Source organism: Trichechus manatus, unplaced genomic scaffold, assembly GCF_000243295.1.
Source record: "Trichechus manatus latirostris isolate Lorelei unplaced genomic scaffold, TriManLat1.0 scaffold00025, whole genome shotgun sequence".
Taxonomy (NCBI): Eukaryota; Metazoa; Chordata; class Mammalia; order Sirenia; family Trichechidae; genus Trichechus; species Trichechus manatus.
Genome location: NW_004443961.1, coordinates 6,204,750 through 6,231,893, shown reverse-complemented (window position 1 = coordinate 6,231,893; position 27,144 = coordinate 6,204,750). Strand labels below are relative to the sequence as shown.

At 40.5% G+C, this 27,144-nt stretch overlaps 1 protein-coding gene across 4 annotated transcripts in view; it reads right to left on the bottom strand.

Moving 5' to 3' along the window:
• Positions 1-27,144, bottom strand: part of KDM4C (lysine demethylase 4C) — a 392,853-nt gene that overhangs the window by 328,771 nt on the left and 36,938 nt on the right. For all 4 annotated transcript variants that reach the window (XR_002823590.1, XM_023728605.1, XM_012554717.2 and 1 more), the window contains one exon: positions 24,464-24,578. Coding sequence is in view for 2 of the 4 variants with exons in the window: in XM_023728605.1 (XP_023584373.1) it covers positions 24,464-24,578 (115 nt within the window). In the remaining 2 variants the exon portion in view is untranslated. The remainder of the gene's footprint in view (positions 1-24,463; positions 24,579-27,144) is intronic.

Here is a 27,144-nt window from a genome sequence, read left to right as displayed (position 1 = left end):
ATGTCACCTTGAAGTCTAAGGTGCGCCTGACCCAACCCATGGTATTTTCAGTCGCATCATATGCATGCAAAAGCTGGACAATGAATAAGGAAGACCAAAGAAGAACTGATGCCTTTGAATTGTGGTGTTGGCAAAAACAGTACTGAAACTACCACAGACTGCCAAAAGAACAAACAAACCTGTCTTGGAAGAAGTACAACCAGAAAGCTCCCTGGAAGCAAGGATGGCAAGACTATGTCTTGCATAGTTTGGACATGTTGTCAGGAAGGATCAGTCCCTGGAGAAGGACATCATGCTTGGAAAGCACAGGGTCAGAGAAAAAGAGGAAGACCTCAAGGAGATGGACTGACACAGTGGCTACAACAATGGGCTCAAGTATAATAAGGATGGTGAGCATGGCGCAGAACCAGGCAGTGTTTTGTTCTGTAGTACGCAGGGTTGCTATGAGTCGGAACCGACTCGACGGCACCTAACAACAAGAAAATAAAAAGTTGTATTATTTCAGTTAAAGAGTCTGCGAAAATACTTAGAACAAGTGGTATAACCAAGGCTGAGAATAAATAGTATTGCTTCAAAATCCCTTCTCCTACTGTTGTTCTCCACCACTGACTGAAGTGGCTAACTGCCTCCAAGGGCAGGCTCCGCACAGCAGCTGAAGAACAACTAAAGCACCAGGTCTCCTTGATATATTCAGGCAAAGTATAAATCTAGTTTCAAAAGAAAGGCCTGACTATCTACTTCCAAAAAATCAGCCACTGAAAACCCTATAAAGCACAGTTCTGATACAAATGGGGTCACAATGAGTTAGAATCAACTCACTGGCAACTAGTTTTATACCTATTTTGTCACTTAGGTGAGGTGTCATACCATGTACTACCTCATTACACTACACACACACACACGTAACACCACACATACTCCAACAGGTAATACTGTATCCAAATGTGCAAGTGAAAAAAAAAACATACTCCTAACTAGCAGTAGGAGGCAAAGATAAACCTAATCTATCTGACACCTAGGCCTTTGCTTTTAAACTCCACGCTTCAAGTTCTGATCATTTTAAAATACAACATTATCATCCCCTTCTCTCACCATCCACTGTCAACAAGGTCCTAGGAATTGACGCTTACGAGAGGTAAACATAAAACTGCCACATGCTCCCATTCCGGGGTGTGGTGTCCTACACAAACACTGGCAAAGCTGGTACCGAGCGCTGCTTCACTTGATGGCTAGTGAGGGAGCTGATCTGGTGTAAAAGCAGAGTCTCCAAGAAGACGCCAGCTAAAAACTAGCCCCAGAACAGCAGGTCGGACTTTGCCGAACGCTCCAAGCTTAAGGTCATCAAGTGGCAGCAGAAAGTCTGCTCACTGGCCCAGCTCACAGACAAACGCCTCTTCCCAGATTCTGTCCCCTTGAACACAGCTCTTCCATACCATGTTGGGCAGGTGCTTGAGCAACCCTCATAACACACCTGACCTCCACCAGACAGACCTGTTCCCCTCAGCCCCCAGCCCACTTTGCCCCAATTATTCAGTTAACATTCTAGGCCTGCCCTGCCCCTTTTGAGCTAGGCCAGCAACTATGTCTATTTTCCTTGTTTCTGTCTGGTTTTCAGAAATAAGTCAGTATTGGACCATGACTGGTATACCTGAGAACTTCATCAGAGACCATTCCTTTCCATTTCTCTAGCTTCCTTCCCTCAGGAACCAGATGGGCAGTTGAAAGGAACACCTCAATCTTCAAGATGACAGCCAGAGGCAGGAGATGGTGGAGGACCAGCCTTGGACTTCTACAGAGGGAGTAAGTCCTCCAAACTGGTATCCCAGCATGAAGAACACATCTTCAAACCTTGCAGAGAGACTGAAGAACGCATCTTCACACCTTGCAGAGAGACTGTATCAAGTTCTAGGTCGCGGCCCTTCTGCTCTGTACCTGGATCCCTGAACGTAAGGCCACATCCAGGACACCGAGCACCCTCCTTTCAGGACCGTGAACAGCCTGGGCGCCCTCTGCAACTATAGAGCCCTGGAAGACTGAGGGACGACATTCCAGCAAAATGCTGTCAGAAACCTCACCAAAATGCATCCCGTCAGTCTTCCTATGGAGAGTTCAGGGGCAAGGAAGAAAAGATGCGCAATGCTGGTAAGAACTGCGGAGCACTGGCTCCTGCACCAACAGAGGGAACCAAGGGAAGAGAGGGAACCCATAGCCCCTATCCAGTCAGACACTGCAGGAGATGGCAGACGGGCAAAATGCAATTCCTAAAGGAATCATAAACTATAAACACTTGTTGTTGTGAGGTTCCATCGAGTTGATTCTGACTCACAGCCAACTCATGTGTGACAGAGAAGAACTTCCTCACAGGGTTTACTTGGCTGTAATCCTTACGGGAGCAGATTGCCAGGTTTTTCTCCCGAGGAGCCTCTAGGTTGGTTCGAACTGCGAGCCTTTCAGTTAGCAAACAAGAGCTTAACCACTGCGCCACCTGGCTCCTTATAAACACTTAAATGTGAGCAATATATTGAAGGAGAAGTAGCATGGTTTCTGTTAGGAGTACTGAGTCTACTGAAGTTCTCAGAAGAGTTATATACAGGCTATGCTTCTGCAGAAGGTTCTACACAAACAAGGAGCTCCTCCAGGGACTGATTTTAACAGTAAGTCAACAACCTCAGTGAGTGGGCACAGAAGGGAAACGTCAAGGTTCATGGAGTCACAAAAGCTTGTTCAAGAAGCAAAATACCAAAAAGATAGGAAGGCATCGCAGAATCTCTCTCTTATTTTACAAAGGAAGTAAGATATTCAGTAACTTAACAGACCTCCAAGTTTGAAAATTAGAACAAAGCACTCTCCTCAGTAGCAAATGTATTATCTGTCCATTAAATCGTAATTCTCTGTAACCAAACTCCTTGTAACTAACTATACTGGTCCCATTTTTATAACTCGGCATTATGACATGGTGTTTGTTAAGGATTGAAATGTGTCCCCAAAAAATATGTGTTGTAAATCCTAACTCCTACACATACGGTTATAATCCCATTTGGGAACACATTTTCTTTGTTATAATTAGACAGTATTTGAGTGGAATGTGTCTTAAATCAACCTCTCTTGATACAGAAAAAGAGCAGATTAGGAAAGAGAAGCAAGTAAAGACGGAGAAAGACAGATGCCACGCCACATGATGATCACCAAGGAGCCAAGGAATAGAAGGTGAAGAGATGAGGACCTTCCCCCAGAGAAGACAGAGAGAGAAAGCCTTCCCCTAGAGCCGACAGCCTGATTTCAGACTTCTAGCCTCCTAAACAGTGAGAAAATAAATTTGTAAGAGCCACCCAATCATGGTATTTCTGCTATGGCAGCACCAGATAACTAAGACAGTATTTCTCATTACTACATTACTACTGTGCAGTATTCTTTAAAGTATTTTTTAAAAGACAAATTTAGGCTTTTCCTCATTTGCCTCTTATCTTTCTCTGACCTTTATCACACTTCGTTTGTTTAGGGTGGCGGGAAATTTTTTTTTTCCCATACAAAAATTTATACATATGTTGTTATGTGACCCTAATTGCTCTCCCCATACTATGACAGCATGCTTCTCCTTTCGACCTGATTCCCCATGTGGTGGCGGGAAATTTGGCAATGATTATGGGTGAAGGTTGCAAAACATGATTAATGCAACTGGTATCACTAAACTGTACACCTGAAAAAATATTAAACTGGCAAACATTATATATGTTTTTACAACAACTTTTAAACACTCAATGAAAGAACTGAACAAACAAGAGAACTAGTTAGCCAGAAGGCAAAATTTAAGAAATTAATACGTACCGCAGTACAGAAAGACCGGGAAATGGAAAATCTGAAAGATTAGCAGTACTGAGGACACAATAAGTAGGTCTAAGGTTTGTCTAACTGGAGTCACAGGAGAAAAGAAAAGTACAAAATTTATAAACCATAAAAGAAAAGATTATTTTCTATAGAAAAATCCTGATCAAAAAAGGGAAAAGGCAGACCAGATTTTCAAATTATTATGGCCTCCAGACTTTCTGGAGCTATGGGGGCTGGATGAACCCCAGAAACTATTGCCTTGAGATAATGTTTAAACATAAACCAAAAAATATCCCCTGAAGTCTTCTTAAAACCAAACAATACGTTAGCTTAACTAGTAAAAAAAAATGTCTGATTTGAGCATTATACTCTTTTAAGAACTATCTATTTGGGATCACCACCACTCCTATCAGTCTGTCATACTGTGGTGCCTTGTGTGTTGCTATGATGCTGGAATCTATGCCACCAGTATTTCAAATACCACCAGGATCACCCATAGTGGACACATTTCAGTGGACACATTTCCAAACTAAAACAGACTAGGACAAAAGGCCTGGAGATCTACCTCTAAAAAAAATAGCCAGTGAAAACCTTACAAATAGCAACGGAACATTGTCTAATATAGTGCCAGAAGATGAACCCCTCAGGTTGGAAGGCATTCAAAAAATATGACTGGGGAAGAGCTGCCTCCTCAAAGTAGATGTGACTTAACGAGTGGATGGAGTCAAGCTTTCGGGACCTTTGTTTGCTGATGTGGCACGACTCAAAATGAGAAGAAACAGCTGCAAACATCCATTAATAATCGGAACGTGGAATGTAGAAGTATCAATTTAGGAAAATTGGAAGTTGTTGAAAATGAAATGGAACTCTTGAAGATAGATATTCTAGGCATTACTGTGCTGAAATGGACTGGTACTGGACATTTTGAATCAAACAATCATATGGTCTGCTATGTCAGGAACTAACAAACTAAAGAAGAATGGCATTGCATTCATTGTCAAAAAGATCATTTTAAGATCTATCCTGAAGTACAACGCTGTCAGTAATAGGATAATATTCAGACGTCTACAAGGAATATCAGTTAATATGACTAGATTCAAATTTATGCACCAACTACTAATGCCAAAGATGAAGAAACTGAAGATTGTTACCAACTTCTGCAGTCTGAGATTGATCGAACGTGCAATCAAGATGCACTGATAATAACTGGTGATTGGAATGAGAAAGTTAGAAACAAAGAAAGATTATTGGTAGTTGGAAAATACAGCCTTGGTGATAAAAACGATGCTGGAGATTGCAGTATAGAAGTTTGCAAGACCAATGACTTACTCATTGCAAATACCTTTTTTCAAGAACATAAAAGGCAACTATCCATGTGGCCCTCGCTGGATAGAATACAAACGAATCAAACTGACTACATCTGTGGAAAGAGAAAATGGAAAAGCTCAATATCATCAGTCAGAACAAGGCCAGGGGCCCACTGTGGAACACACTATCAACTGCTCATATGCAAGTTCAAGTTAAAGCTGAAGAAAATTAAAACAAGTCCCTGAGAGCCAAAATACAATTTTGAGTACATCCCATCTGAATTTAGAGACCATCTCAGGAACAGATTTGACACACTGAACACTAATGACCAAAGACCAGATGACTTGTGGGATGACATCAAGGATATCATACGTGAAGAAAGCAAACAGTCATTAAAAAGACAGGAAAGAAAAAACAGACCAAAACTGATGTCAGAAGAGACTCTGAAACTTGCTCTTGAATGTAAAGTAGCTAAAACAAAGGGAAGAAATGATGAAGTAAAAGAGCTGAACAGAAGATTTCAAAGGGCAGCTTGAGAAGACAAAGTAAAGTATTATAAAGAAATGTGCAAAGACCTGGAGTTAGAAAACCAAAAGGGAAGAACACACTTGGCATTTCTCAAGCTGAAAGTACTGAAGAAAAATTCAAGTCTTGAGTTGCAATTGTGAAGGATTCTATGGGGGAAAATATTAAACAATGCAGGAAGCATCAAAAGAGAACACACAAGAGTCACTGTACCAAAAAGAACTGGTCGACATTCAACCACGTCAGGAGGCAGCATACGATCAAGAAACGATGGTAATGAAGTAAGAAGTCCAAGCTGCACTGAAGGCGCTGGCGAAACACAAGGCTCCAGGAACTGAAGAAATATCAGCTGAGATGTGTCAACAAATGGATGCAGTGCTGGAAGCGCTCACTCGTCTATGCCAAGGCATTTGGGAGACAACTACCTGGCCAACCAACTGGAAGAGATCCACATTTGTGCTTATTCCAAACAAAGGTGATACAACAGAATATAGAAATTATCAAACAATATCATTAATATCACACGCAAGTAAAATTTTGCTGAAGATAATTCAAAAACGACTGCAGCAGTACACTCACAGGAACTGCCAGGAATTCAAGCCAGATTCAGAAGAGGACGTGGAATGAGGGCTATCACTGCTGATGTCAGATGGATCCTGGCTGAAAGCAGAGAATACCAGAATGATGTTTACCTGTGTTTTACTGACTATGCAAAAACATTTGACTGTGTGGATCGTAACAAATTATGGATAACATTGAGAAGAATGGGAATTCCAGAATATTTAACTTTGCTCATGAGGAACCTGTATGCAGACCAAGAGGTGGTTGTTCGAACAGAACAAGGGGATAATTCATGGTTTAAAATCAGGAAAGGTGTGTGTCAGGGTTGTAATCCTTTCACCATATTTATTCCATCTGTATGCTGAGCAACTAATCCAAGAAAGCTGGTCTATAAGAAGAACACGGCATCAGGATTGGAAGAAGACTCAACCTCGTTTGATGTAAGTGAAGAGGACTTGAAGCACTTACTGATGAGGATCAAAGACTACAGCTTTCAATATGGATTACACCTCAACATAAAGAAAACAAAAATCCTCACAACTGGACCAATAAGCAACATCATGATAAACGGAGAAAAGACTGAAGTTGTCAAAGATTTCATTTTACTTGGATCTACAATCAACACCCATGGAAGCAGCAGTCAAGAAATCAAATGACCTATTGAATTAGGCATATCTGCTGCAAAAGACTGCTTTGATGTGTGAAAATCAAAGATATCACTTCGAGGACTAAGGTGAACCTGACCCAAGCCATGGTATTTTCAATCACCTCATATGCATGCAAAACTGGACAATGAATAAGGAAGACCAAGGAAGAACTGATGCATTTGAATTGTGGTGTTGGTCAAGAATACTGAATAAACCAAGGACTTCCAGAAGAAAGAACAACTTGGTCTTGGAAGAAGTACAGCTAGAGTGGTCCTTGAAAGCAAGGATGTCGAGACTTCATTTCACATACTTTTACATGTTATCAGGAGGAACCCTGCAAAGGACATCATGCCTGGTGGAGGGTCAGCGAAAACTAGGAAGACCCTTGACAGGATGGACTGATACAGGATACAGTGGCTGCAATAATGGGCTCAAACATAACAAGGATTGTGAGGAACATGTTGGAGGACCAAGCAGTGTTTTGCTCAGTTGTACATAGGGTCACTACAAGTCAAAACTGACTTGAAGGCATCTAACAACAACAAATGCAATCAAATTGATAACAGCAACTGGAAAGATCAGATAGGAACCTCAAGGGGCAGTGAGTTTACATTAATGGGAGAGGAACAACTCAGAGAAGGAGGGTTAGAATGGTTACACAATTTGAAGAATGTGATCAATGTCACTGAATTGTACGTGCAGAAACAGTTGAATTGGTACATTCTGCTGTGTACATTCTTAACAACAACAAAATAAATTTTTTTTACAAGAGAGAAGATTAATAAATTCAATTACATTAATCGCATAGAGAAATGTGATGCAAACAAGATCATCTGCCCAATCTCAACTAATTTGCTGGTAACCTAAAGCTGGGCTAATATAAATTACTGCAATTGATTCATATGGCTGCTCCACGCCTTTGAAGCTTCAAAGGTAATACACATGGAGAAAAGAAAATAAAATTTGGTTAGTTCTTCAAAGATTCCAAAATGCTAAGCAGTGAACACAGTAGTGTGTAGTGTTTTCTCTGGGATAAGAAGAAAACTGTACCTTTTGATAGCTAAAATGAAAGCTCTGGTCCACATTTTAAAATAAAGTGGAGATTTCCTTAAGATCTTTACACAGTAAGAATAAAATTAGACGTGTAGAATTCATTTTGCTTGAAAGTTAATTACAATGTGTGACATGCTAGCTCTTTTTGCTGCTTCCTTTCCATGAAAATATCTTACATTCTCTAAATGCTCTTCTTTTAAAACATACCTATTTTCCCTTTTTGCATTTTAGTACACAAAATACCCACAATTTTACAGCAGTGCTTTCTTTTCTTTCTAGGATTCTAGACAATAACTAGGGTGCAGCAAGTTTTGAAAGAAACAACAAACTGTGCAACAAAAGTGCCCTATAAAAAAGTAGCCTGCAACTCCTGCCTCATGAGAGTTGGCTTTGAGGTTAATGGTGTCCCTGGTCCCAGGCAGAAGCAACACAAATTCTCTTGGGAGAAAAGCATCCTCTGTTTAGATCAGCAAGGTTTCCACAAATTAAAATCAAACCAAAGCACACAGTCCAAGATCACCATGCACACAATGAGGCAAGCCACCATTGATGAGAGTCAGCACATACAACTAACCAAGCATTTCCAACCTCCTCCTCAAGGACTGCAGGTATGAGTATTCTCCAAAAAAGACTAAATGAAATGTTTTAAGAAATAAAGAACGGAATCATTAAGACAAGTGCTGGAACGGCCAGCCCGATTTGGGAAGAAGGAGGACTTCTAGAAATGAAATATATAATTATTAAATGTAAAGCTCACTGTTTAGGAAGCAGTGAGTGTTTCTTTATGGTGATGGGAAATTTGGCAATGATTATGGGTGATGGTTGCACAACATGATTAATGTAATTGGTGCCAAGAAACTGTAGCATGTTGAATTGGCAAACATTGTGTTATATATATTTTTGCAACAATTAAAAAAAAAAAACTCAATGAAACAACTTGAATAGCAGGAGAAGTATTTGGCCGGGTGATAAATTTCAAGAAATTAATACACAGTATAGTACAGAAAGATGATTAGATGAAAAATCTGAAAGGTAAGTTAAGCAATATCGAGGCTCGAATAAGTAGGTCTAAAGTTTGTCTAACTGGAGTCACAGGAGAGAAAAAAAGGTACAAAAATTGTAAACCATAAAAGACTGACAAATTCAATTACATTAAAATTAAAACCTCTGTTCATTAAAAGACACCATAAATAAAACAAACACATGGTGGGGGGGGCTACAACTGGTGCAAATAATTCAACAACTAGACCGATACAGGTTTGATATCCAGAATACATAAACAACTACAAATAATAAGGAAAAGCAAAAACATCAATAGAAAAATAGGCAGAAGACATTTTACACAAGTGGAAACATGAATCAGCAATAAAGGTACAGAAAGATGTTCAACCTCATTTGCAATCAGAGAAAAGCAAAATCATTTATAATCAGAGGAATGTCTCACACAATAAGGTATTTCACAGCCCTGAGACTGGCGATTACAAGTGAGGTGAACAGTATTAAATACTGGGGAGGAGGTAGATTTATACAAGGAGGCTCGATGGGGTGACGAAAAGGCTCTGAGACCAAATAGGTGCTGATGGCTGCATAACTCTGTCAATTTACTAAAAATCACCGAATTAATCCACTTAGACTGAGTGGATATTATAGTATGTAAAGCATGCCTCAATAAAGCTGTTTCAAACATTATACACTGCTAGAGAAGCTTCTTTGGTTAATATCTTCAGAAAACAATTCAGCAGTACCTGGTAAAGCTAAATAGTCTATAAGCCAGTACTTCCATAAATGCCTTAAAAAAACTTTTATACAAGCACAGCAGGAAGCATGTGTAAGAATGAGTTCAGAGCAGCCATACTTATTATATCCCCGCCAAGAAAAATCAAGAAAAAATCCATGAACAGAGAATAAAAGTAAAATGCTGCTAAAATGGAATACTATACACCAACGAAAATGAATGAACAATGGCTCAGACATAACAAGATAAACGAGAGAAATATATCATTGGGTGAAAAAGCAAAGTCCAAAAAGACTACATAAAGTGTGATAATATTTTTAATAAGGTCAAAAATAAGCCAAACTAAATATATTGTATAAAAATACATACATGTGTGAGGAAAAAAAAACAAACTATTTTTTAAAAGACGAGACAACAGAAAGTTCAGGCTCCCTCTGGCTGATGGGGCAGAGACAGCAGGGGAATACAGCAAGAACAGAGCAGATACAACAGGATTCATTTTCTAGTCAATTTTCCAGTTGCTGGACGGGATGGTGGGTTTGAGACAGTCAATGTATTACTGTGCTTTAAAACACAAATGTCACATATATGTAATCAGATATTACATTAAATAAATAATAAAGAAAAACTCATGAAAAAGAGACTATCTTGGGGGTCACGTCCTCTCACAAGGCAGGATCTGACTGACAAGAAGATGATGTTAGAGATCTTGAAAACAGCAGGGGCATTTTCTTCAGCACTAACCTCTAAACAAACATCTCTGACAGGCTTTGAGAGATGGTAGAAAACACAAATTGCTGGGCTGTAGGCTGGATTTTATACTTGCAATGACAGTTACAAAACAGAGTTCCTCACAATTCTCTTGGTCAAAATCATCGACTGAAGATCTCTTATTAAAGCTTCCGGGTGGTTTTGTTTTGCTTTGTTTGGGTTTGTTTTAATTTGCCATGAGTAACAGCTGGTATTTATTCAGTACCCTGTATTTAGCAGGTCCCGCTCTGGGTGCTTTATCTCTGATGACTCATTTTACCCTATGATGCAGACACCCCAATCATTGATTATCACCCCCATTCTACAGATGCAGCAAAGAGAAGTCAGACAACTTGCCCAAGATCTCACAGCTCATAATAGTGAAGCCAGGATTCAAGCTTGAAGGTGGAAAACTCTAACCCACCCTCTCTCTCCACTGTTTCTGAAGGAACCTGGCCTAACAGTGAGCCAGAAAGTCTACTCTCAACTACAAACTTTTACATAACTGAGGAGGTGAAAACTTCCCCTATATCCCAGGAACTAGAAAGGAAAAGTTGGTAACTTGGTTATTATGATTTTCGTTTTTCATTATTTTCAAGGGACTGCCTGTCAAGAAGAGATTACTGACTTGGGCCAATGAGGGCTCGTGGATGTTAACGAGAATTCAGCACACAGATACGCATTCAGTGAAAATGAATCACAGGAATCACAGAAATGTAAGAAAACTCTCAACTTTATTTTACATATCCACACATGGCCCTTGAGTAAAATAGTAAAGCTACGTGAAACTCCAAAATCCTCTAAAGAGGATCGATTATCTCAACATTTAATAAAGGAATAAAATCCCATACTCAGACTCTGACAAGTTGCTTTTACACACAGAAAATTAAAAACACACACAACCTTTACTAATGTATTCATATTTTCTAGACTATTAAGTCCTTTCTCTCCTTTAATTCTTTAAACTGTATTACCCTGCAGTATAACATAGTATTTCAAGATCATTGCATCTTATAAACTTTTGCAGCAGAGACTGCTAGCTCCTATTATTTAGTACCTATTTTCTCCTTCTTCACTAGCAGAACCCCATTATTTGAAGGAGCAATGTATCCTGATAAGAACTGCATTCCCAGCTTCCCTTGCAGCTAAGGATGGTTCTAGCCAATGAAATGTAAGTGGTCGCCAGGTGCAGAGCTTCTAGAAGGCTTCAAAGGGGCTGTCTCAGCAGCCTCCGCCCTTTGTGTCCTCTGGCCTCCCACCCCCCGCCTCCCATCAGACATCTAGCCATGATGATTAGAGCTTCGGCAGCCATCAGAAGAGCACGAGGGTGAGGGTCTCATAATAAAGGTAGCAGAAGAAACTGCTAGGAGTCTGGGTCTCTGGTGATATCACAGAACCACCCTACCAGCCCTGCGTTACCTGCCTAATTTGTTTCTGCCACTGATTCTGAGGTCACTATTACAGACAGCCAAACAATTTCTGACTGGTACATTTTCTCGTTAGTAAACAAATCCAGATTCCCTCAGTCCTGTTCACTAATTAATTAACATAAGGAAGTAGTACATTTTATTTATCCACTCATCTGCTGATGGACATTTAAGTGGTTTCCACTTTTTGGCTACTGTGAACAGTGCTGCAAGGAACACTGGTGTACAGGTGAAGACCGCTGAAATATTATTTCGTTACACATGTATCTACCACAGTAAAAAATAATGATAAAATAAGATGGACCAAAATAAATACGTAAATAAGGAAGTAGCATACCAAGGTTTGTAGCACTAATGTGATCCTATCAAACAAAAGTAGAAGTTGTTTAGCTTTGAAATGGTGCCAAGGCACGGGCTGAACTGGGGCCTTTTTTAACCACTAAAAGGAAATCCTAATTCAGGTCAAGAATATAAACCATCCTTCCCAAATCCTCTATAGACTCTGTCTACTCTTTCCCCTGCATCTGCCACTTGTTTGTTTTTCCACCTTGCTTCATTTCTCTGCTGTTGTTATTTCCCACTTAAAGCAATTTCAGATTTAAGACACGCTCTCCTGACACTTGGCAGACAACTGGGACCACTGAGTTTCCCTTTCTTTCTTCATGGAGAAAACAACCGAAGGTATTTCCAGCACTTTCATTTTCATTCTTCACAGGGTACAATTCTGGATGATATACACAGGTTCAACGTTTGTTTTTTTTTTTTTAAGAAAAAGGAAAATTAACATTTATAATTTTCCTGATTATTAACTCTATTTTGTCATTGTAGAACGTTTGGAAAATATAGAAGCAGGTGTGTGTTTGTGTGTGTCTGTATTTTTTTTTTTTTAATCATAAACCCACAAACAAGAGAAAACCATTCTTATCATTTTATCTAAAAAAACTTATACTAAGATTAGACTGAGCTAAGGGACATAAAATGATACTCGTGAAGGGTGTGCTTCTTAGCTCAAGTAGATACATGAGACTAAATGGGCAGCTCCTGTCCAGAGGTGAGACGAGAAGGCACAGAGGGTCAGGAGCTGGTTGAATGGACACGGGAAATCAGGGATGGAAAGGAGGATGTGCTGTCACAGTTTAGGGAAAGCAACTGGGGTCACATAACAATGTATGTATAAATTTTTGTATGAGAAACTAACTTGAATTGTAAACTTTCACTTAAAGCACAATAAAAAAATTGTTTTAATCATATTTATACAAACTATAATTAGAATTGGACCCCTGGAATTCGTGGCTTTACCTCGACTCCAGCGACCCCAAGGCCTACTGACAGGTGGTGACTTATGCTGAGGAGCCCGTGCTAGGAAGGTGGAGTGTGGGCCCGGTCACTTGGTGGGCCTAACAGCTCCCCAACCTCTCTAGGCTGCCCTCTACCTGTGGTCAAGTGGGTGATTTATGACGGGGCCTGTGTACAATCCTGGAGACCCAGTGTGGGCATTTCAAGATCTTGCGGCTATATCTGTGTACAGTTATCCTGGTTAATTCACTCAGCAAGATAGGATGAAAATCTTCCTAGCTTTCGTTTTATTGCATATATTCCATCTTGTCTATAAAAGCACACATAATTATTTTCCTTAGTGACACGTAGGTTGTGTCACATTCTTTGCTATAACAAAAAACCCTGAAAAATAACTTCAGTGCACGAACACTGGTCCGTGTTTCCGATCATTTCTAAAGCAGATTCCAGAAGCAGTAGCTGTGGATCAATAGTTCCTTTCTGACAATAGAGTTATGTTGAATCTTTCTACTCTATTTATAAATTCTCCCTCAAAAAAAAAAAAAATACCTGGTCTGGAAGGCCCCTTGTCAGCACGATATGTTGCTTAATCCTCAGGGAAACCATTCGAGACTCTCCAGCTAACTCGTGAGCACCTCACACTGGAAAATACCAGCCATCCCCAACACTCCTCACGCCCCCACAAACCACTCACGTGACGCTTCACACGTATTTGTTGATTTATCAACTGACCCGTTTATTACTCATCTGCGTGTGTGTCAATACCGAAGCTTCCCAGTGCAGAGGTAAAGAGAAGAGTGAGAAAAGAAATGGCCAATTTTACTGAAATCCTATCCACTGAAGTTTTCTTCTAAACCATTTTCAACATGAAACCAGACAGTCTCTGTCAGAGCATTCCGAGGTCAGTAGCTCCTTGCTCCATTCTGGGGCAGCTGTATTCTTTAGCAAGTTCTTCCAGAGACAAGACTGATTTCCCCCAGTGACCCCATTGAACCTGCTTACATGCAACACACTGGATGGCAGTTATCATGCATCTGAAGTCACATCTGCAAAGCGTAGTCACTTTTCAATCAACAATTCCCACACCATGCTGGCCAAGCTGCTCTGGCAATACCCGTCTGAAAACCCAGTCTCCAGAACTGATGAAACATTCCAGATGCAAGGGGACCCGTGAGTTAGTACTACCCTTTGCTTCCGTTGTATGCACGGCATCATTTGGGGGAATCATGCTAAGGCTTTACTCACTGAAGAGCAGTCGTAACAGGTTAACAGATAATAACAGTATCTGATTGATAAGAAGCTTATCTCATAGAACTAAAACTCAAAGGCGTTATCTCATAGGCCAATAGTTCTGTCTTTGCACCATAACATGTCTAGGATGATGACATTTTGCCTTGCATGGGACAATTACACATACAGTTAGTTTTCTGGCCTCAAATTATTTATTTCAGGATAAATAATATCCTGACATGAAAAAGATACACAATGGAAAGGAACACTCCTGGTGACCTAAACAGTTTAAACTGCTTTACCTCATTTGGAAAACTACGGCCTTCGGCAAATTTGTTGTCCAAGAGTGCCATCTGGTGGACAAAAGTATTTAAGCCACCTCACTGTGGGAAGAGGAAAAAAAGTCGTCTAGAAGGTAAAAGCCCATGCCCCAGCCAACAGATTCCTTATAAAGAGGTTCTTGATTTAACAAAACTGTAACACACACATAAAAAAAATCTGTAATTCAAAAAATTCATTGTCAAAGAATTCAGTCCACCTTCTTGAAGGAATTTTGCTTTTCATAAAGCAAACATTTAAAAGCCTCCAAAAGCAGTTAATTGAATCCCTTCACTTTACAAATAGATGTAGGCTCTGAAGCAGACAGCTGGGGATGGCAGAGCCTAGTTATATAAGGAACTATGTCAAATATTCTATGCTGCAATGGAGCTTCTACTTCAAAGGCTGCAGAGGAAAGGCAGCCAGGGTTGGTGGCAAAGCACCATTCTCCAGGTTAGCAACAACCTGGCCACCGCCATGGACTGCACCTACCCCACACTGACAGGTGAACTTGCAGAATCCCAACCCAAGATGAGAGCTGGCCCACTCCCCCGTCTCCACCCACCTGCATACCTCCTTACGTTAGATTCATCTGCCTTCCTCTGCCCATGAAAATAAAAATCAGACAAAATAAATTTCAAATCACCCTTTTGAGGAACATCTATCATCCTCAGAAAACATTCACAATATGCTAAAATAGGAAAGGAAAAATCCCAAGACCAAACTGTGTCCACTGTGATACCACACCTGTTTGAAAACAAAATAGAGAGTCATGGATCCATAAGGAAGGAAGGAAGATTGGAAGGAAATATACCAAACTGTTGACAGTGGCTGTCTCTGAATGCCAGGATTATGAGTGATTTTAATTTTCTCTCTGATATAATACCTGACAGTTTTTCCATACTTAACATTTATATTTTCACCCGAAAAATTTCCAATACACCTATACTACTCATATGCCATGAAAAAAATTGAAAAGGGAGAATGGAAAGAAAAGGATACTACCCACCCACCCAGTATACACATAGCAAAAACAATTTTCCCAGCTCTCAAGGGGAAATGTACAGTAGAAGACACTGTATTTCTGTCTTAAGGTTTAACGATTTTTTTCAAACTGAACAAATACATGAAGATGACAAAAGCAATAGGCTAGCAAATGGATATTAAAGAAAAATATTGGAAATAGAATGTCTTTAACATAATTTAAATATTTTGGGATGCAGGGACTTGAGGTCACACCCTAAGCCCATTTCCTGCTTGTAAAACTTTGCCTGGTTTACATGACAATACATAACATGATGGCCCTCAAAGAACCTCATGGCTTCCAGGCTGAGAACCGCTGTCTGCTAATGTGGTTAGTTCTCTCGGGTGCCTGTCAGGGACAAGGTCAGCAAACAAGGAAAGAACACTGAGTGGTACAGCTGCCTCTTTCTGAGTAATAGACCCCACATCCTCCTGGTCTCCCTGCCTCAGGATCTCTGCATCATCCGTGTGCAGTATGATCACAGAAGCCATCTTACACACTAAATATCTTAGGTAACAGTTGTAAAGTGTTGTCTGGGGACCCCTAAGGGAGCACCAAGACCCTGTCAGAGGGTCTGTAACATCAAAATTACTTTCATAATTATACCAAGACACTGTTTGCCCTTTCCACTCTCATTCTCGGACAAGCACATGGTGGAATTTTCCAGAGGCTACGTGTGATATCACAGCAGACTGACTGCAGAAGCAGGCAGAATCCATCAGTCTCCTGTAACACTAGACATCACGGATTTGAAAAGGTGAAATAATGTCACTCTTCGCATTAAACTTCTAGTTTCAGAAAATAGTCATTTTTAATAAAAATATTTATGTTGATAGATGATGGGTTGTTCTTAATGAATTGAATGCTTAAAGTTTCTCAGTTTTAATTTCTAGTATAATAACAGAGATATATATATTCACATAAACAAAAGTGCTTTGAGGTCTGTGATACTTACTAAGCGTGTGAAGGGGTCCTGAGACCAAAATGTTTGAGAACAGCTGTCTCAGGGTGCTAAGGTTCAGAAAAACACACACTAAAAAACATCACTTTAGTCCCTTCCTGCCCTTTCCCAAAGCACTTTCTAAGCCTCTTGTTGTAACCAGTCCATCTTGTAGTCTGAAATCAAACTGTGTTGTTAGGTACCATTGAGTTGATTCCAACTCACAACAACTCCATATGTGGCAGAGCAGAACTGCCCCATAGGGTTTTGTAGGCTGAATCTTTAGCAGAGCAGATCACCAGGTCTTTCCCTGCAGAGCCGCTGGGTGGGTTCGAACTGCCAAACTTTCAGTTCCTAAAGCATGATTCTAAACCTATCACTCCCTACTAAAACACTCTCAAATGGCTCTTCAGGATGCACAGAACAATGCCTGACATTCAGGAACCTTCAGAATCTGGCCCAAGGTCACGCTTTTAGTAATTCTACAGTCATACATTCTCAGCAACAGACACTACATATGTGAGGAGTTGAGACTAAAAAAACCTATGAGAAACGATGCCTACAATCAGACGCACAGTCTACTGGGGAAGACAGAGTCCCATGAATAAATGCCGTCAGCCTTCTTATCTGTACAAGTATTTGCTGTAATAACTTACAAATTTTTTTTTACCCAAAATCCACTATTCCAATCAAAAACTTGCCTCAATCACTCTGTAAACGTCCACCAACAGAACTGTCCAGGTGTATGCAAATCCCAGTGAGAGGAGGTAGACCACAGTGCAGTTGTCTCTCGGCTGCTTTTCCAAAATAAGCACGCTTCACACTCATACCGAATGTACGGACCATCACTGCTATCATCCTTCCATTCTCATTACTGAAAGTGTGTTCAGAGACGGGGGAAAGCCCAGGAGGACAGTGAGCCTAAGACAAGCCCACACATGAGACAGAGTCGGGAGAGACGAAGTGCACTGAGGGAGGGAAGCAACTAGACATGATCTGGACGTGCGCCGTCTACCACACACTGCAGTGTTGTGCTGGAAGGCTTCATGGTGTTACTCCAGCCAGCACGGTATTTTGAAAAACCAGGGAAGTTCCTTGTTTAATGGACTGCCATCCACTCTCAAGTGGAATGCAAGGGGGTAGTGCCAGGCAGGGGGCGGGGACCCCTTCAGAGATCTGGAGGCAGCAGCAACGAGGAAGGGATAAGATTTAGTGAAGAACCCAAGTGCAAAATGGTCTGAAAGATTCCAGAGCAACAAGAAATGGTTCCAGCGGAAGATCACCAGTGACGCAGATTCCCTCGCAGTGAGGCGCAGCTGTCTTCCCCCCGTGAGCTGCGGAAAACGATCACCGACGATGGCCGGACACAAAGTAAATTTTCAGTTTTGATGAAATACCATCTCACGGATTTTTCAGAAGAGAAAGAGGTACGTATCTGACATACACATGTAAGTATTACTGAAATGGCAAATGTTTTGTTACCTCTGTATTTACCATGGAGCCCTGGTGGCACAGTGGTTAAGTGCTGGGCTGCTAACCAAAAGGTCAGCAGTTCAAATCCACCAGCCACTCCCTGGAAACCTTATGGGGCAGTTCTACTCTGTCCTATAGGGTTGCTATGAGTCAGAATTGACTCGACGGCAATGGGTTTAGTTTTTATACTTACCAGGGGGAGCCGTGGTGGCACAGTGGTTAAGTGCTCAGCTGCTAACCAGAAGGTCGGCAGTTCAAACCCACCAGACACTCCTCAGGAGAAAAGATGTGGCAGTCTGCTTCCATAAAGATTTACAGTCTTGGAAACCCTATGGGGGCAATTCTACTACGTCCTATAAGGTCACTATGAGTCAGAATCGACTCGACGGCAATGGGTCGTTTTGGTTTGGTTTATATTTACCACAAAAAAAAAAAGTCGCTGGACATAAAGCATCCAGAGAAAGTAAAACCGCTTTTCACGAGAACTGTGTGAATATGAGGGTGAGCCACACTCCTTGCTGGTGCACTACTCTGAAGGCTGTGGGCTCAGGGCCATTCAAGAGGGCCCTGCCTACTATGCTATGAGGCATTTAAGCCCTAAAGGTTGGGTGATGCAGGAGGCAGGTGGGTATTAAGGGAGGAGTTATCTGTTACCACTCAGCAAAGGGAAAACCTTCCAACAAGTCTCTTCTGAAAACAAACAATACTCGTGGGGATCGTTGCGGTATTATCCACTATACAGATAATAGCTAGCATAAGCAAAACTCGTGGAACGTCGCTTTAAAGCTCTGTCTAATGAACTGCTATCATTGGAAGATCCCCATATCACTATGTGATAGCTCTTGCTAGAAACACAGCCGTAAACAGTAGAGAACACAAGCCTGAATGACTCAGCCTGCCGCTGTGCCCATCCTTCCCTCTCACACACACAGCAAAGAGACGCAGCTACGCCTTCAAGTGTCCACTGGCCACCCTAGAAGTGCCCCACCTTCTGTCTTCTCCACGGAGACCTGCCGACTTGCACGCCCCTCGCCCGGGTGTTAGCACCGCACACAGTTACAGGATGTTAGTCTTCCTCCGTTTCCTGTTTATGCTTTATCTTCTTTTTTGGGTTTGTTTTGTTCTTTGGTTTTCTAAAGAGACTCCCATGCTGCTTCTAACAGAGGGTTAGCTTTTTAAAATGTAGACAGTTAACAGAGACTAATGAAACTTTATCAGTGGACCAGCCCTCAGAGATACCTAATGAAAATAAAATATTCAGACTTATGTTACTGTAGCCAAGGACTCATCTAGGGTCACACAAGACTAGGGTCACTAGCAGCTCTAAGTTCAGGGCCTTCTTTAACCACAGAAGGTTCCTGACATCACCAAATATTCAATTTCATTGTCTCAATGTAGTCGATGCGTATGAATCTCATTCTGAGAACATTCAGAACACAGCAAAAAAACCCAAGACTATTAGGTGAGGTGCTACCCTCAAATTTACCTAGCTCCTGCTCCGTCCCTTCTCTCTTCCTTCTCTGCCTGGCTTGAACTTATTCATCGTGGCCAACCTCAGGTGTCCTCTCTCCTCCCAAAAGTGTCCCTGCACCGTCCTACATGCCTCTCCCGCCAGTCTCCATGCAACCCTGTGCTTCCCTTGATGGCTGAGTTCATGATGCCTCCTGTCCCACCGCCCCTCCAGTCAGTGAACTACTTCAGAGTAAGGATCCTCGTTCATCTTTCTACCCTGTACAAACTCTCCTACCTCCCCACCCCTCCACCAGAACTCCTACACACACCAAAAAAAGGCCATGGCTTTCTAGCCATTCTTTCAAGATTAAAAGAAATAGCCACACAATAGCAAAAAGATGGAAATAACCTAGATGCTCATCAACAGATGAATGGATAAACAAACTACTGTACATACACACAATGCAGTATTATGCAACCATAAAGAACAATGATGAATCTGTGAAGCATCTCATAACACTGATGAAACTGGAGGACATTATGCTAAGTGAAATAAGTCAGTCACAAAAGGACAAATATTGTATGAGACCACTACTGTAAAAATTCATGAAAAGGTTTACACACAAAGAGAAAATCTTTGATGGCTATGCGGGAGGGGAGGGGTGGGGGAAAAACACTAAATAGACAATAGATAGGTGGTAACTTTGGTGCAGGGTAAGACAGTACACAATACTGGGGAAGCCAGCACAATTTGTACTAGGAAAGGTCATGGAAGCTCCATAGACACATCCAAACTCCCTGAGGGACCGAATTACTGGGCTGATGGCTGTGGGGACCATGGTCTTGGGGAATATCTACCTCAATTTGCATAACATATTTCATAAAGAAAATGCTCTACATTCCACCTTGGTGAGTAGCATCTCAGGACTTAAAAGTCTTTAAGTGGACATCTAAGATACTCCAATGGTCTTACCCCTTCGGGAGCAAGGGAGAATGAAGAAAACAAGACAAAGGGAAGGATTAGTCCAAAGGACTAATGGACCACAACTACCACGGCCTCCACCAGACTGAGTCCAGTACAACTAGATGGCGCCCAGCTATTACCACTGACTCTCTGACAGAGATCACAATAGAGGGTCCTGGATAGAGCTGGAGAAAAATGGAGAACAAAATTCTAACTCACAAAAATAGACCAGACTTACTGGCCTGACAGAGAATGGAGACACCCCGAGAGTATGGCCCCCGGACACCCTTTCACCTCAGTAATGAAGTCACTCCTGAGGTTCACCCTTCAGCCAAAGATTAAACAGGCCCATAAAACAAAATGAGACTAAAGGGGCGCAACAGCCCAGCGACAAGGACTAGAATGCAGGAGGGGACAGAAGATCTGGTAATAGGGAACTCAAGGTAGAGAAGGGAGTGTGTGGACATGTCGTGGGGTTGTTAACCAATCTCATAAAACAATATGTATATTAACTGTTTAATGAGAAACTAGTTTGTTCTGTAAACCTTCATCTAAAGCACAATTAAAAAAAAAACATACAATATCTATTTGAAGACAACTTTGAAATGTTACTGAAAAACAACATAATACTTGACAAAATTGAAAGGCACCCCTTTTCTTGGGTAAGAAAACTCAGTCTTGTACAGATACCTATATTTCCTAAATTATTCTATAATTGTGATAAAATCTCAATAAAAATACCAATAGGATCGGGGTGGGGAAAAAAACAAGCTAATTACAAAGTTTATGTAGAAAAATAAACATGCAAGAAGAACCAGAAAACTTCTGAAAAAGAAGTATAATGAGGGGGTGAGGCTGTCCTTATTGACTATTAAAGCATATACGAGGGTAAGTCAAAAAGTATTGCTACTAGGATTCCAGTTCACACACACACAGGTTTATTCCAAACAAAACATGTTTAAACATGTCTCTGGGATCTGCGGACAGCTGCAGACAAGTTCTCTCAACGATACACTTGGCTTAGTCTCGTCAGGGTGCCTTCCAAAAAAAAAGGATACTTTCTGTGCCACGGAAACGATTTTGAGGTCAGGGCTAACACTAAATTTTTAACAAACCTCAAGCGGGTATCTTTCTAAATCACTGAAAAACTTTGCAACAAGTTTATGGGAATGCTGCCCCACATAAAACAACATTTTTTAGATGGATCACGCGTTTTAAGGAAGGTCAGGAAGACCTCAAAGACGAGGCGAGAGAGGGAAGACAACTCAGAAGGCTGTGGTGACTGTTTTTAGGGATTCCAAAGGGTAATCTTGATAGATTTTCTCGAAGGACACAGCATGATCACGGGGGCTTATTATGAAGAAGTTTTAAGAAAACTGAAAACTGCACCGGTGAGAAAAAGGCCAGGAAAGCGGCACCGAGGAATTTTTTTCCATCCCGACAATGCACCTGCTCATTCTTTTGATAGCGAAGGCTGTCCTACAAGCATTTCATTGGAAAACCTTACCCCATCTGCTCTACAGCCCTGATCTTGCCCCTTCAGACTTCTTTTTGTTCCCAAAACTCAAAGAACATTTAAAAAGAACACGTGATTCCCTCAAGGATGCTAAAACTGCTGTTTTGACATGGTGTAAATCAAAGAGCGCAGGATTTTTCAGGGAAGGGTTAAAAAGACGAAAACACTGCCTTCAAAAGTGTATAGACCTAGATGGAGGATATGTCAAGAAACAACAGCTTCACATTTTTGATTTTTGTTTAATAAAGGTTTCTATGATTTTGTAGCAATACTTTTTGACTTACCCTTATATTATAAGACTACATAATTCAACAGACCTGTAGAACTGCATGATTACAGTTCAATGGGAAAGAAGAGAGTCCGGAAATAAATTCAATTCGTATTTATTTTACATTAATATGTGCATATGTATGTGTATATATATATATATTAAAGGTATGAGCAACTTAACTATCAACTGGTTCAGAAAAGTTCTCTGTCCTGTATTTCCAACTTTTCTATAGTGTGTGATTGTTTTAAAATATAAATAAATAAATAAATAGCCATAAGTAGAAATGAGGGGGATCGTGAACTGTAATTACTCTATAATTCCTTTCAAAATAATGCCAGGAACCATAAGAAACCAGTTCTCAATACAAAGTGAACACTGAACTGAAGAGTTAGACGATGCAAAGAAATGATGGCCAACAGCAAAGCGACACAGAGGCTTTGTCAATTGCAATGATTTGGAATGCTCCTGACGAGTTACAGGTTATTATTTCTCTCATCCCTCATCACTCTCTTTAATGCACTCTTCTTCTTGTTATTCTCTATCTACCTCAAGGAGGCAAACACAAGTTATTTTTCATTTGTTTGAATTTCGGTGTCTTGAGCGTGATTGGTTTTGTTTACCGGTAGCCGTTTACAACGTTTCTCTTGTGTCTTTCTCTATGCTACAAGAACACTGAAAACGTCAGCCCAGTCCAGGGCTGCTAAACACTCCCAGAGAGGCTGCAGAAAGTCCATAAAATACTATGGCTTGTAGGGCCTACCAAAATGACAGATTCCTAGTTCCCAAACCTGTAAATGATGAGAAGGCTTTAAACACTGCATTTTTACAAACCAGTGGATTTTGTTCATTAGATTTCAATCACTAAAGTTACTCAGGTCTGAAGTCTAATGTCAATGTTCCCTTGAAGCAATCTCAATGCATAATTTTCAAACACAAGCAGTAAATTAATAAGCAGGGCAAACCTCGTCACAGCAGTCAACAGTTATATTACTTCACTATCAAATATGGAAAGGCTCATGTAGGGGCATTTCTATGTCAAATATCTGAAAATGGTCCCAAATATGCTGCTTCTAACTCTTAACTATATATATATAAACAGAAAAGAACAAAGAGATCAGTGATCCCAAGGGGCAGTTAGCAAAACAATATCTAAGACTCAGTTTTATTTCATTGTAGAGCCATTAGACATGTAACCTCTTGGCCCAGGATCCACATGATCCCTTGCTTTGACTTTCTTCTCAGAAGCCTAAAAACTTGCCAGGTTACAATAGGGAAGAAACCACTAGGAAAAAAGAAATTAATGAGAATGTGAAAACTATAGGCAATATCTTTGAACAATATTTGTATGGGAATCTAACTTGCTGTGTAAACTTTCACCAAAAACACAATAAAATACTATTTAAAAAAAAAAAAAACTGTCACACCAGCTCAGGGACAGTTTGTAGTTGATAATGACCTCTTTTTACTCATTTCCACAATTACGAGACTGACTGCACAGCTGTTTCCTAAAACTGGGGTGGGAGACAAGGACACGTGGCAGCCCCGTACTAACCACAAGACTTTGGAAAAGCTATTTAACCTCTCTGGATCCTGCTTTCCAAATATTTTTCGAAGGGCTTGTGCTTAAAAAAATTTTTTTAATGTAATTTAAAGATTAGACAGACAACTAGATACTAAAATATTGTACAATTAGCTGGCCTTCGCTGAAATGAGAAACTCTAAACAGCAGAGACTCTCTCCCTTGTGGACTCTGAAGAAGTAGCTGCCATGAATTCTACAGCCAGAAGGCACTAGATTATGCGAACAGCGTGAATAAGCTTGGAAGCGGATCCTTCCCTTGTCAAGCCTCCAGATGAGAACACAGCCCTGGCTGACATCTTATGAGACCCTAAAGCAGAGGATCCAGTTAAGCTGTGCCTGGAATCCTGACCTACAGAAACTGTGATATAATAAACGGGTATTATTTTAAGCAGCTAGAATACATATGTATCAGCAACAGAAATCCTACTGATGAGCCTGTATTGCCTTTTGTCCTGGAGGAATAATGGATCACCCAAAACACAACAAATGACTATTTCCCAACTGTCTAACGTTGTAACAAAGACAGTAACATTGAGTAATCCTTTACAAAAACCATCACAAATATACCTCATCATATATGCTCCCATTAATATCTGCGCCATAGATAGGTGCCACAAAAGTTAAGTTCTTCCAGTACTTGCGCTCCAAATCTTCATAATCCAAGTATCTTGGAGTACAGTATCTAAAAAAGGTAAATAAAAATAAACACAAAACCAGTAAGACAATTTAAAGATCTTCCCTACCCATTTGATTTAAAATACTCTGTAAACAAAATGCTATCAAAATACAAATACTGCAAATAATCATGTTTTCAAATCTAGCAAGTAAATACACATATTCCTCATAGGTATGTGAATACGCTTACAATTCCAAAATAACTCTGTATGATAATTCTACATTCCTGACTAGTGAGGAAAAAACTTCCATGAAAGTATTAACAAATTTGTTAAAAATTCATTATTTTAGCTTTCAAAATAGAGATTTTCTAAAAATCTTTAATTGATCATATTATACTATGAAATTTTATAAATTTAAGGACAAAAAACAATCTCACTACCAATCTAATAGAGTAAAACTATAATAAGATACTTTTCAATTATCGGATTGACAAATGCTTGATATATCGACAGCAGGAAAAAAAGAGATCTCTTCTACGCAGCTTCCAGAATTCTGAAAACTGAAGCCCTAATTTGCCTTATTCTACATAAATGGCACCCACAGATCTATCACTGTAAACCCACCCAATCAGGGGCAATTTTTAACAACCCATAACTCTAAAAACGTTGAAGTTTGATTTTGTCTATTCAAGTTAGGAGTCCCGGTGACACGGTGGTTAATAGCTCAGGCTGCTAACCAGACGATCAGCAGTTTGCATCCACCAGCCACTCCTTAGAAATCGTATGAGGCAGTTCTATTCTGTCCTAGAGGGTCGCTATAAGTCGGAATCAACTCAACGGGCATGGGTTATTTTAATTCAAGTTAAATTCTAAAATCCTTGAATATCTGAACAAAGAATGATTCTGAACTCCAAAAAAGGGACCGGTTCACTTGGATGACGCTTGATCTAATGAAACCTATCCCTCATGGACTGTCCTATCCCTATAGGAGCCTACAGATCCTATCCTTCATGGACTGGCAATCACAGCTCCTCCACAAATCCTGCATCAACCTGCTGACAACTGATTCAACTATACCTTCTTACCCAGAACCTTTCATTCTACATTGCATGGTTGATAAGAGAGGGGGCTCCAGGACCAGACTCCCAGGGTCTGGATCCAGGCATTGCTATTTATAAGCTACATAAGCTTGGACAGGGGACTGAATCTCCCTGGACCTCAGTCATTCCTCTATAAAACAGAGGTAGTAACAGTTGTATATAAAGCACTTAGCTCTGTGCCTAGAAGAAAGCATAAGCTCAGCAACGCAAGTGATGCAAGAGAGTGTGTTACTCACCTCCATAAAGCTTTATGTTAGAGCTATGATGGAGGTCTCTAGATTTTCTTTGGACTAAGTAGTGGTATAAACCAAATAAGCATGTTATCCTCTCTACTGTTTACACCAAACACATCACAGAACGTGTCCTACGCAAAGGCATTGTCATAAAGGAAAATAGGTGAACAGAAGACTTGCAGGAGGCCTCCTGCACTCGTGAAAGTCAGTGCCATCTCAGGACCATTCCACAACCATCATGAAGACTGTACAATCCCAGCGCAGTCTAAGAGGACAAGAAAGACAACGCCCGAGGCTTGGAAACCCATCTCACTAGCATTGGCAATAAACTTCCACATGAAATTGACAGAGGAAATATAGAAATATAAATTTGAAAAGTAATTTATTTTAACATTACCATAATGATAATGAAATTAGAGTAAATCAAAAGATAAATTAATTTTGAAAGAAATAAAATTAAACTGGAAATAACCTTTCAGGCTATTTCTCACAGTAGTTATATTTTCCAACTTAAAAAAGAACCCAACTATTTAAAAAATCATTTTTACACTGCAAGATATCAGGAAACGTATGTTGTGTTAATGAACAAATCTTTATAAACTGCCTAATAACTTACACCACTTCAAGTATATTTTACCTTTTATGACACTATTCATTCTATCAACGTATACTGAAATTGTCGTTGTGGTTGTCGTCATTGTTGTTAGGGCCGTAGAGTTGATTCCAACTCAAAGTGACCCCATGTGACAGAGCAGAACTGCCCCATAGGGTTTACTAGGCTGTAAACTTTACAGGAGCAGATTGCCAGGTCTGCTGGGTGGGTTCAAATCGCCAACCTTCTGGTTGGCAGCCAAGACCTTAACCACTGTGACACCAGGGCTCCTTATATATTTAAAGAACACCTTCCATATGCCAGATACCACACCAAGCACTAGGTATACAGTGATAGCAAAACAGACACTGTCACCTGAATGGCTATCTTTAGGAAGAACCAATCTACAAGCAACCCACCAGAGTTAAAATTGAACCAAAAACCAAACCCATTGCTGTTGAGTTGATTCCAACTCACAGCGACCCTACAGGACAGAGCAGAACTGCCCCACAGGGTTTCCAAGGAGCAGCTGGTGGATTCAAACTGCCAACCTTTTGGTTAGCAGCCATAGCTCTTACCCACTGCGCCACCCGGGCTTCAGAGATGTGAATAAAACAAGTGCCTAGTAAATAAATCCCCTCTAAATAGAAAACTGATACTGTGCTAGGATAATCCAATTGGCTAGAGATGAAGACCAAAGTCTCTC